Source organism: Myxine glutinosa, chromosome 11 (assembly GCF_964187855.1).
Source record: "Myxine glutinosa chromosome 11, kmMyxGlut1.1, whole genome shotgun sequence".
Classification (NCBI taxonomy): Eukaryota; Metazoa; Chordata; class Myxini; order Myxiniformes; family Myxinidae; genus Myxine; species Myxine glutinosa.
The window spans coordinates 62,223,821-62,236,763 of record NC_136271.1 but is presented as its reverse complement, the minus strand read 5'-3'; the positions used below and the strand labels follow the sequence as shown (position 1 = coordinate 62,236,763).

General features: G+C 42.8%; 1 protein-coding gene across 6 annotated transcripts in view; it reads right to left on the bottom strand.

Annotated features, from left to right (window-relative positions):
* The window catches only part of LOC137436717 (disheveled-associated activator of morphogenesis 2-like), a 194,421-nt gene that overhangs the window by 102,972 nt on the left and 78,506 nt on the right, over positions 1-12,943 (bottom strand). For 5 of the 6 annotated variants that reach the window (XM_068130736.2, XM_068130734.2, XM_068130737.2 and 2 more), the window contains 2 exons: positions 10,987-11,081; positions 7,003-7,141 (listed from right to left, as the gene is read on the bottom strand). In XM_068130736.2, the coding sequence (XP_067986837.2) occupies positions 7,003-7,141; positions 10,987-11,081 (234 nt within the window). Of the gene's footprint in view, positions 1-7,002; positions 7,142-10,986; positions 11,082-12,072; positions 12,329-12,943 lie in introns of those variants that run through there. The other variant, XM_078786710.1, reaches the window with a different exon arrangement.

Here is a 12,943-nt window from a genome sequence, read left to right as displayed (position 1 = left end):
TCGTGAAGATCGGTTAAAAACTGTGACCTGTAGGCAAGTATAAGTACACGGACAGACAACACACAAAGAAAATCAATCAAAGAGCGACATCTGACAAAACAGTACAAAGTAGAATGCCGCTCAGTCGAGCATCCTTTTGACCTCAAAAATAATTGGTGGTTGAATTCAGTGACCTGATATGCAAATCGTCTTCAAAGTATAAGTTAATCTGAGAAAATTGACAATTTTTGAAATTTGGCCTATGTTGACCTTTTGGCCGATGACCTCAAAAATAGTTGGTGGTTGAATTCAGTTCGCTGATATGAAAATCCTTTTCAAATTTCAAGTGAATCATGAAAATTGTGAATTTTAGAAATTTGAAATTGTTGTTGACCTTTGGCCTATGTTGACCTTTTGGTTAAAAATGATCTGAAAAATAGTTGGTGGTTGAATTCAGTAAGCCGATACGAAAATCCTTTTCAAATTTCAAGTGAATCAGATGAAAATTGAGAATTTTAGAAATTTGAAATTGTTGTTGACCTTTGGCCTATGTTGACCTTTTGGTTAAAAATGATCTGAAAAATAGTTGGTGGTCGAATTCAGTTAGCCGACATGAAAATCCCATTCAAATTTCAAGTGAATCGGTTCAAAGTTGAGGATTTTAGAAATTCGAAATTGTTGTTGACCTTTGGCCTATGTTGACCTTTTGGCCAACGCTGATCTCAAAAATAGTTGGTGGTTGAATTCAGTTTGCCGATATGTAAATCCTATTCAAATATCAAGTCAATCGGATGAAAATTGAGGATTTTAGAAATTTGAAAAGTGGTTGACCTTTGGCCCATGTTGACCTTTTGACCCCAAAAATATATTTGATTTTGTAGGACCAAAAACTCTACCATTTGGTGAAGTTTCGTGAAGATCGATTTAAAATTGTGACCTGTAGGCAAGTATAAGTGAGCGGACAGACAAACACAAATGAAAATTTAGGATTTTAGAAATTTGAAATTGTTGTTGACCTTTGACCTATGATGATCTCAAAAATAGTTGGTGGTTGAATTGAGTAAGCCGATATGTAAATCCTATTCAAATTTCAAGTCAATCGGATGAAAATTGAGGATTTTTGAAATTTGAAATGGTTGTTGACCTTTGGCCTATGTTGACCTTTTGGCCTATGCTGATCTCAAAAATAGTTGGTGGTTGAATTCAGTTCGCCGACATGTATATCCTATTCAAATTTCAAGTCAATTGGATGAAAATTGAGGATTTTTGAAATTTGAAATGGTTGTTGACCTTTGGCCTATGTTGACCTTTTGGCCTAGGCTGATTTCAAAAATAGTTGGTGGTTGAATTCAGTTCGCCGACATGTACATCCTATTCAAATTTCAAGTCAATCGGATGAAAATTGAGGATTTTAGAAATTTGAAAAAAGTGGTTGACCTTTGGCCTATGTTGACCTTTTGACCCCAAAAATATATAGGATTTTGTCGGACCACGAACTCTACCTTTTGGTAAAGTTTTGTGAAAATCGGTTTAAAATTGTGTCTTGTAGGCAAGTATAAGTGAGCGGACAGACAAACACACACAAACAAACAAACAAACAAACAAACAAACAAACACACACACACACACACACACACACACACACACACACACACACACACACACACACACACACACACACACACACACACACACACACACACACACACACACACACACACACACACACACACACACACACACACACACACACACACACACACACACACACACACACACACACACACACACACCGGAGTGAGCAACATAATTGGGAAGAAAAAAAAAAAATTGCCAAGGACCAAACACAGGTACCCAGGGGGCAAGAGTGGTCAACCAGACACGGTCTGCTATAAAAGGTTGCTGTATATGGTTGGATTCCTTAGACCCCCAGCAACAACTTCCAGGTGGACAACCTTTCCAACAGGCTACTGTAACTGTGCAATTCAAGATGGCGTCCAAGATGGTCGCCATATTTTTAAATCTCCATATTGTCGTCAATTGTTATCTTATTTTCATGTGTAATACTTTGTTTCTCTGGTTTTCAAGGTCAGGGAATCTATTTATGATGGTTTCAGAGTGATATGATGTGTTTTATGCCATTTAAAAAAAAACCACCTTTAGAGGCCATTTTTCCCCACAAGCGGGGGTTGGCCTTTTTCGGGAACCGTGGTTGTTGTTGTTTTTCGGTCCCCTTTTTGAAGCAATGTTTTACGGCCGGATGCCCTTCCTGACGCCAACCCTTTTTGCCGCCTTAAACGACAAACAGGGAATTACCAGTGAACTGGTCCTCAATTAGCCGACCTCGGAAGGATGACAGGCTGAGTCAACCCCCCTGGCGTTAATTCAGCGATCGACCGGGATTCGAACCCAGAATCCTAGGATCCCAAGCCGGCACCCTAGCCGCTAGCCCAACACCAGGGTTTTTTGTCTGCCATTTGTCTCATAAAAATCATGTGGGCAGAAATGTCCAAAACTGTGTGATCTGTAGTGGTGTGGCCATTGTGTAGTGTGCATGTAGTCTAGCATATCAGAAATTTGCATGTAGTGTAGCATATCAATAGCTTGCATGTAGGCCTACTCTAGTTGCTAGTATGCATAACATGGTGGCGGTTTTGCTGTTGCAGGTGATTGCATGAGAGGTACGATGATGACCCAGGCAGAGAAACGGGTGGTGGAAGGAAGCTCGTCACTGAAAAAGGAACCCAAGAGGAGACGCCAGGACACTGACATCGACGACACAAAGTGCATAATATGTCAAGGACTTGGTGCAAAGGGACTATATAATATTACAACAACAGACAAACTAGTTTTGGCCATGAAGGCTCGACAAGATTAGACATTTGAGAGACTCAAATATGATTTGGCTACTGGTACATGGCTGACAGACAAAATGCCCAAATGGCACAGTAAATGTGTAAACTGGTACACGAATGAAAAGAGTTACAAAATTGCTGAAAAGAAGAACATTGGAAGCAGTGATGCTGAAGACTTGAAACAGCCTGGGTGCAGTACCTCTTCCCAGCATTCAAGGTTAACCAGGACCAACACACCAACATTTGATGCGAAGAATGCATGCCTCATCTGCAACAAACGGTGGATGCTTGGCAAAGAGCCAACATGCAGAGTATCTACAGAAAACAGTCAGCAAAACATCCATGTTTCATACCCATGATTCAAATGCCTCCCAGTAGATATGCCATATGGCCTCACTGAGGATTCTGATGGTGTGCATAGTCTGGTAATAGTCTCCTTTCTCACCAAAAATCTTGTTTGCTGTCCCTTTCTGGCACAGACCAGCTGTCACAAGAAGATCTGCTGCACCCAAGTCCCTGATGATCTTGCCTTTTGCCTTCACATAGTTGTGTGCTTGGTGAAAGCCTCCAAGGAGCAAAACTACATTGGAGAACTCATGTCTGTGTTTGTCCCTGATCACAGGAGTTCTCCAATGTAGTTTTGCTCCTAGGAGGCTTTCACCAAGCACACAACTATGTGAAGGCAAAAGGCAAGATCATCAGGGACTTGGGTGCAGCAGATCTTCTTGTGACAGCTGGTCTGTGCCAGAAAGGGACAGCAAACAAGATTTTTGGTGAGAAAGGAGACTATTACCAGACTATGCACACAATCAGAATCCTCAGTGAGGCCATATGGCGTATCCACTGGGAGGCATTTGAATCATGGGTATGAAACATGGATGTTTTGCTGACTGTTTTCTGTAGATACTCTGCATGTTGGCTCTTTGCCAAGCATCCACCGTTTGTTGCAGATGAGGCATGCATTCTTCGCATCAAATGTTGGTGTGTTGGTCCTGGTTAACCTTGAATGCTGGGAAGAGGTACTGCACCCAGGCTGTTTCAAGTATTCAGCATCACTGCTTCCAATGTTCTTCTTTTCAGCAATTTTGTAACTCTTTTCATTCGTGTACCAGTTTCTACATTTACTGTGCCATTTGGGCATTTTGTCTGTCAGCCATGTACCAGTAGCCAAATCATATTTGAGTCTCTCAAATGTCTCATCTTGTCGAGCCTTCATGGCCAAAACTAGTTTGTCTGTTGTTGTAATATTATATAGTCCCTTTGCACCAAGTCCTTGACATATTATGCACTTTGTGTCGTCGATGTCAGTGTCCTGGCGTCTCCTCTTGGGTTCCTTTTTCATTGACGAGCTTCCTTCCACCACCCGTTTCTCTGCGTGGGTCATCATCGTACCTCTCATGCAATCACCTGCAACAGCAAAACCACCACCATGTTATGCATACTAGCAACTAGAGTAGGCCTACATGCAAGCTATTGATATGCTACACTAAATGCAAATTTCTGATATGCTAGACTACATGCACACTACACAATGGCCACACCACTACAGATCACACAGTTTTGGACATTTCTGCCCACATGATTTTTATGAGACAAAAGGCATAAAACACATCATATCACTCTGAAACCATCATAAATAGATTCCCTGACCTTGAAAACCAGAGAAACAAAGTATTACACATGAAAATAAGATAACAATTGACGACAATATGGAGATTAAAAAATATGGCGACCATCTTGGACGCCATCTTGAATTGCACAGTTACAGTAGCCTGTTGGAAAGGTTGTCCACCTGGAAGTTGTTGCTGGGGGTCTAAGGAATCCAACCATATACAGCAACCTTTTATAGCAGACCGTGTCTGTTTTCACAAAAAATGGGGGTTTGCCCCCTGGGTAAGGGGTGAAAACATAACCTTCATCCAAAGGGATCAACAAGGGACTCAGGTGGAGGTAATAATAATTAAAACAAGGATGTAATTCTTCAATGAGAACAGCCCCCAGCCACACCTTAAAATAGGTTTACATTTAAATAACAAAACAAATAAAAATGCAGGGGATGTAGATGGTAAAGTGTATATAAATAAATAATGGTTCCTGAAACCATATGCAATCCTGTAGTATTCTCTCCCACAAATGTTTTAAAATAATTATTTCCAAAATTCAGAAATAAAAGTGTCCCAGGACTGCTCTCAAGGCCCAAAATAATTCGATGTGCCTCATCCCCAGATATTATTGCATACATGTGCCAAGTATGAAAGAAATCCATCCGGTCGTTTTCAAAGAGGCTCAGGACTGACCTGGCAATTGATCCCAAAATGTACGACCCCAAACAGGCTGCCGCCTGGTTGAGGCTAAGCAAAGAAAGATTGAGGGGGAGTTGCACTTTGAGTAAAGAGTACGGCTATCAGCTTGTGTGAAAATAAAATGGAGAATGCAGCTTCTGGTTCTCGATTCCGTTGCAATCAGACGCGATTTCTCTACTGTGATAAACAATCTGCAGAAGCAAGGATACCATCCAGAACAGTGTTTTTTCTTTCAACTGAAAAGGCTGCGCCAGTCTGCTAGTTTCCATGATTTCTGGTGGCATGGCGAAGCTGCTGATACATAAGTCAAGCAGAAATTCTCCAAAAAAGTACATTTCAGGAGTTTAAATGGGCCCCCTACACACACGCACATCATAAACCATTTAAAAGCCGAGTGTCTCCCCGTCAAAGCGACGTATGACGTGGAGCTGTCAACCGGTGAAGATTTTGTGGAGCGAGGGTCAAATAAGGTTACCGTCACAATGATTCCTCGAATTTGTGGCATGAGAAACCATCGTGCATCTTATCTCAGTTTCTATGCATCATACAAACATGATCTTGGTGTTTAAACTAACATTTAGGAGGGTTGGGAGGGGGGGGGGGGGTCAAGGAACCATATACGACACAGAATTTTACAGAGGATAGCATACTGGTGAATCAAGTTACTCTGTCTATCAGAGACAATAATATACAACCAACGTCACTTTTAGATTCACCAGTCGTCATCATCATCATAATCTTCATCCAGATCATCTCTCTTATCATCTCATCATATTCATCATCATCTCTTATCAGTCGAGTCCAGTCTTCATTTCCACGGCATGTGCCCAGTTCTGTGCAAGGCAGGCTGCTCTGACTACATGCACAAGTGATGATACATCCACTACTCCGACTGGAACAGGAACAGATGAGTCGTGCAAAGAGCTCAGGGGCCATTGGTTCCTTGAAGTACACAAGCACAAGTTTATCATCCTGTTTTTTCTCAACCATGTTGCTCTGGGGTCCCAATATCTGGTTTGGACATGTGTGACGACACCCAAGTCTTGGTTTGCCAATATGCTCATCCTGCGTGCTCTTCAATGCCTTCACAAGGGGGAAGTTTGGCTCGTGAGTTGCCCATTTTGTTGGCTAGCTTTAGCCGCAGACAATTGAGCTCGACGTGAGCACTCTTCTCTTTTCCACTTGGGTCATACAGCGCTGCAGTAAATGTCCGTGCTACTGATATAGCAGCCTCTATCACCGGACATCCGCCTGCCAGCATTAGTTGGTGAATGTTAAAGATTCCATGATGTCCTTCACGAAGAGTAGGTGAGCTATCGCCAGCACCCTGAACAAATTACAATCTTGCTATAACCTTGGTCAAACGTTTTTCAATCTCATTCTTCCCTCCAGGTATGGAGAAGATTGTCATGGGGCCCGCAAGGCTAACCCCGGCTCTAGCAGGGGAAATGGCCTTAAAATGCCTGTTGTTGTCTTCCCTCCAGGTCTTCAAGACCGCTGTTCACTACCATCTCACATCATCCTCCAACCAAAACCATTATCTTTTCTACACCCATTAAACCACCCCACACATCCCAGTTTTGCTTCTGCATCCATCTTGTCCACCCGCCACTCATCGTTACCCGCATCCCTGATGTGCCAGTCTCGCCTATTTGCTCCCTTGACCCTGCTGTTAGGATTTTCCCGTTCTGTTGAAGCTCTTCCACGAGCCTAAACTCTGTGTACAAACAAAGAAAAACCTCAGGTCTGGCCATCTGGTTCATGAAAGACGTGGGCCAAAACTTCCCCTGGCAAACCTCAGAAGATTGAAGAAGAAGAAGAAGAAGAAGAAGAAGGGCGAGACCTTGAGGTGTGTGTGTACGTACCTGCGAATTGTTCAAGAGTGCTTTGACACAGCCAATGAGAGCCGTGTGCACAGGACTCTCAACCGTAGCAGGGTCCATGTTGTTGTAAAAGGTAAGTAATGACGTGAGGCCGTCCTGCTCGATGAAGCGCGTCACAAAACTGTGGAGCACAATGGTGAGGTAGTTTTAGTAAAGATTTGAAGATAAAAGTTTTTTGGGGGTATGCATAGTCTAGGCTCGTGGAAGAGCTAGTACTAGTACACAGAATGGATCAGGGCATAACAGGACAAAAGGAACAGTTGAGAGAGGGAGGAAACACCAACAGCAAAGTTGAAGGCCAAGATAGGGGTAGACTTGAACAAACAATGGGTGGGTGGAAGAATGAGGGGCAGAAGATGCATGGGGTGGACAAGATGGATGCAGAAGGAAATACTCAGGAGGGAAAACTGGAAATTTGGAAGGAGGAGGGATTGGGGTGGGGTGGTGTGGGTTAACAAGGGCAGAAAAGATCATGGTTTGGATTGGGTACAATGACATGTTTGTGAACAGCGGTCTTGAAGGCCTGGAGGAAAGAATGAGATTGACGAGAATGCAGAAGTTGGTTCCATGGGTAGGAAAAAGGACGAACGAATGAGTGCAGGTGAGCAGTGATCCTACATTTAGGTAGTTTCACCAGAGGGAAGTTCATGGTGGACCATGTGCTTGGCAGAAATATGGGGGGGGGGGGGGGAGGGGAGGGGTGTGAGAGGGAAGGAAGGGGCGATAAAGCACAGAAATAACACGGTGCAAGACCAGAAAGGAGGCAGTAGTATAAGGAGACCACCAACCTGTCTGATTACGAAGTGATAGACCCAAAGACTCAGCTTCATTGCAAGAGATTCCAATAATATTGAAAGCCTTGCTTTCCAAGGATGTGAGGTAAAGCAGAAAGGCCAGCCAACAGGAGAACAGTGCTCCATCAAGCTGCAAATGAGGGCCTTGTAGGTGGATAGGAGTTCAGGTGTGCCAATAACTTTGTACGATGGTGGATGCCTCGTCAGAGGTTGGCTTTGGAGGCTAACTTTGATATGTGGTTTGCCCAAGAAAGACCATGGCGAAGAGAGACCCAAGAGTTTGAATGACTGAACTTGCTCAAGAGGACTGTTAAGAAAGTAGATAGGAGGTGGGAGTAGATTGTTAAGAAAGTCACTAGATGGTCCTTTTCGGAAGGAGATAGTGAGAGTGTGAGACTTCATCAGGATTGAAACCCATATTCCAAGTGTTTGACCATATTGTGATTTTATCAAGGTCTGAAGAGAGGGAAGCGGCAACAATCTGCCTGTCTGATATGAAGGATGAGGGATGTCACACTACAGGGTGGATTAATCAACAAATAGATAGAGGATTTTTCAGAGAGTCAGGTACATCATTTAAGAGGATCAGGAATAGGTCTGGGCCCAGAACACTGCCTTGGGACAATCCAGCCTTAACAGGGAGAGGAGATGAAAGAATGCTGTTGATCCACACATTGGCGACGAGAGTAGATGAAGTCAGTAACGCAATAATTGAGTTGGCCTTGGATGCCATAAAAAGAGTTTAGAGATCAAGGCAGGGTGCTAGACTGTATAAAATGCTTGAATAACTGTGTATAAAATGCCGTCCAGAGACGGCCCTTATCTCATGTCTGACATTGAGGTCCTCAATCCGTTGTTGGGTGAGTCAAGCAGTATGTCCAAGGTAGATTGACCAGGTCTGAAACCAAGTTTGTGATCTGAGATAAGGTTGTTGGAGAAAAGGAAGAATTTAACATCAACTGCAATGATTGATTCCATGACCTTACTGATTGGAAGTAAACTGATAAGCTTTTGCACCTTTTTATTTAACTAGTACATAAGGAATGGCTGGCTTGTCAAGCACTAGCTAGCTGCTTGGTAACCCAACACACCCTGGGTTTCCTCACGTTCAGTTTAGTATTAAACAGCAGTAACGACCGTTTCAAAAGGTAATCAAATGCGTTTGTGGTTTATAATATTTTCCTTTGGTAGGGGTGCTCCCACAAAAACGACAAGATAAGTTGTTTATTCACATTAACATGGCATTTGTTAAAGGAGGGTAAATGGAATATTATTGGTGTTAATTGTTTGGTAACAACATTAATATTATGCTCTTGTAATAAGTGTTATTATTACTTTTGTAATGAGAAGCCGCTTTGGAAAAACGACATGAAAAACTCTACAGAAGCGGCAGGAAGGGTCATGTTATGAATGCTTGTGGGGCATTTAGACTATAGTAGATCTTCACTCAGGTGTGTTCATCGATGTGATAAGCATAGATTGCCTCATGGACGTATGGATTCCTCCAAATTTATTTCAATTTAGTGTTAAACAGCATTAGCAACTGTTTCAAAAGGCAATCATAAGTGTTTGTGGTTTCTATTTTTACTTCTGGAAAGGGCCGTTGCTCCCAAGAAACACCACAATAACCTATTTATTCATATTTAGCATGGCGGTTGTTCAAGGAAGACAAACTCCCTTGGGGAGGGGGGATCTTATTCGTATTAATAACGATTTGTAATAACATTAATATTATGCAATTATCATTAACGTTATTAGCCTGGTGTTGGGCTAGTGGCTAGGGTGCCAGCTTAGGATGCAAGGATCCTGGGTTCGAATCCCGGTCGATCGCTGTAATTAACGCCAGGGGGGTTGACTCAGCCTGTCATCCTTCCGAGGTCGGCTAATTGAGTACCAGTTCACTGGTAATTCCCTGTGTGTCGTAAAAAGGCGACAAACAGGGTTGGCGGCAGGAAGGGCATCCGGCCGTAAAACATTGCTTCAAAAAGGGGACCAAAAAACAACAACCACCACGGTCCCCGAAAAAGGCCAACCCCTGCTTTGCGGGGAAAAATGGCCTCTAAAGGTTTTTTTTTATCATTAACGTTATTACTTTTGTTATTAGAAGCGGCCTTGAAAAAAACGCCACAATAAAGCTATTTTAACACTGATGTACACCTTAACACGCAAGCCCCTTGGTGGGAAAACTCCCTTGAGGTGGGAGGTGGGAGGGGGGAGGGGGGAAAGGAAATTAAATTGCTACAACATTCATTGTGTGACCCTTAGTACTCCTACGAAGTTTGGTTGAGATTAGATTAGAAGTAATGATCGAATGTATAGCGGTTAAAATAATAATAATAATAATAAGACAGACACCAAATTGCGTATTTTAGTATGATGCAGTGATGTTGGTTGATCTCCAAGCAGATAGAAGATGACTGAGCACAAATGAGTGCATAGCGAGGATGTGAAAAAAGGATTTTAGAACATGTGAGCTGATGCTGTCCGGTCCATGAGCAGAGAGAGAGTCGAGGGTTGAAAGAACCTTCTTAATCAACTCAGGTGCAAAGGACAGAGTCCAGGAGCAGTTGGGTACAACAGGGAAGGATGGGTACAGAGAGTGAGGGGTTGGGGACAAGATTTGGAAGCAAACAGAATTGAGGCATTCAGCCTTCTCATGAGCTGAATTGGCGATGGTGGCATTTGCAGAGAGGAAAGGTGTTGAAGGTGAGCATACACCAGAGACAGACTTAACAAGGTACCACCAGATTTTAGAGGGAGAAAAGTTTAAAACTTTAATTTCATAACATGTTTTGTTTTTTAATATATAGAACCATTTTATGAAGAATCCTCACAGATATCAGAGACTCAGACTTGGTTTTCTCAGTTTATAGTTTAATTTTTTATGGGACCAAGATATTTATTTCTAACCTTTTAAAGACAAAGAGACACATTTATGAGTTCATGCCTTGCAACATTTTATGTAGCTTGTAACATTCACTCAATCCCAGCCAACAAATCAAAATAGCAACAACAAGATCAAACCCAAATACAATAGCAAAACTTGCAGGAGGTCATAACATGTTATATCCAACCAAGATTTTGACCCTCAATCTTAAATGTAATATCGTGGAATATAGAACATCAAATAAAAGCTTTTACGGGAATCCATTTCACGTCTTTTCAGCATTACCTCATGGGCTGCGTACGGAGAGCAGTCTTCAGGTCTCCTACAGCACGACTTCTTGCCTCCAGTTCTTCTGCATCACTACCCATTACTGGTTGAATCTACCAGAATGAACGATTAAAAACAACAACAAAAAACAAGATCAGTAAATGCTTCAACTACTGCTCCATCCAACACGGCCATGATTTTGTTATGTTAAATGGGTAATGTTTGTGTATAATGTGGAAAAATCAAATTGATAGAAATTGATCTTTACCCTCATTAATGTTGTGAATGCGATAGATTGCAGGTTTGGAGTTATCAATGATCCAGAAGTTTTTAAAACCAGGATAAAACCTCGATTTTTTATGGTAGTTTTGTAAGTATTTGTAAATGGGTTTCATGACCCCTGTAAATATGACATGATGGTTTTAAACTACATTCTTTACCTGCGATGATCAACTTCATCATTAAAAAATGGTAATTTATGATGTTCATCTGGAACCAACAGCCTTTACACCTTTGAGTGATTTACGTGATGGTCAATAGAGTCTATCTTATAAAAATTACTTATTTTGCAGGTCTTGGAATCTTCTGGCATGGAATGTAAAATGTTTTACAAATGACATTACAACTTGCCTTAATACAAACAATAACTGTGTTTAAAGTAGTTTCAAAAAAAAATAGTGTGTCCGGATTGTTTAAAGTTACCTTTGGATTTGTAATGTATTGTTACAGACGCGGTTTAGATGTTACTTTGGGCCGAGCGGATGGTCCACCGCGACCGTTACAGGATCCCCAATTGGCCCGACTACCCCAACGTTGACCAGATCGCACCACAGATATTCAATCGGGAAACCTCTAAAGCGACCGAAAGAGAAGGAAGAGAGAAGAAGACAGAGTACGGAGGAATAACAGGATTTATTATGTATTTTCACAAGCCAGAGCAACGAGAGCAATCGGTTATATTCAGCGAATGGAAGGAGCGATCAAAATTATTTACAAGCAATGGATGGAACTGGAGGAAGCAGTCACACAGTGCATCGTTAGCTTATACTAGTCTATTTACTGAACCCCAGGACAACGATTAGGACAGACGACGTTCACACTTACACGGGGGATATTGCAGGCAGGTATGGCTTGAGGATGGATGGTTGTTTTTGGGAGGCAATGGAGGGTCCAGCGTCGATTGCTGCCTGGCGCGTCCTGTTCGTGGCCTGCGGCCCCTTAGCTGCCCCCTTAGCTGCAGCGCAGCCGGTCGCACGATGGCTCGCACACACCTGCTCGTTCAGGCGTCTTCCTTCTCCCCAGCAACAACGAGGGACAGCAAGCAAGAGGACGGGGTCAAAGCAAGAGCTTGGAGGACGCGAGCAAGAGGAGCAAGAGAGTGGAGTGCGTCCCGCGGCGACTTATATTGGTTTTCTCACCGAACCTTCGCGCACTTTCTCGGGGGTTCCCGCTCCGCCCTCTCTTAGCCAAACCCCTTGTTCTGGGTTGGATGAGCGGGGCCGCCTTACTCCTCCCCCCTATGACGAGGGGGGCGACCCGTCTTCTCTAGCCACTCCCCTTGTTCGTAATGGCCGCAAATGGCGAAAACCGGTCAGCAGCTGCAGGTAAGGCGCCGTCACTTTGCTCATCAGTTCAGTACTGCAATAAATGGTTGCTGTGAAAGCTCAAGTGGGGGAATCCCTGGCACTTGAGCTGCCATGGATCATCGGAGGGGCCTACGCTTTATTTCGTTTGATGCAATGCAGAGTCAATCTAGTGGGAAACACATATTTAGCCTACATAGAATAAGGAAATAAACTATTTAAAAAGATATATCGTGGCCTGTGTGTAAGTTTCATGGAATTAACTAGGACGACGGCTGCGACCATTATTTACATTATGAGGGTGTTACACACAACAAAACCATACTTTTCACATTCGTTACACTTTCTCCAAAATTGTTACACTTCTCAAAACCGTTACCCTTCTCAAAACC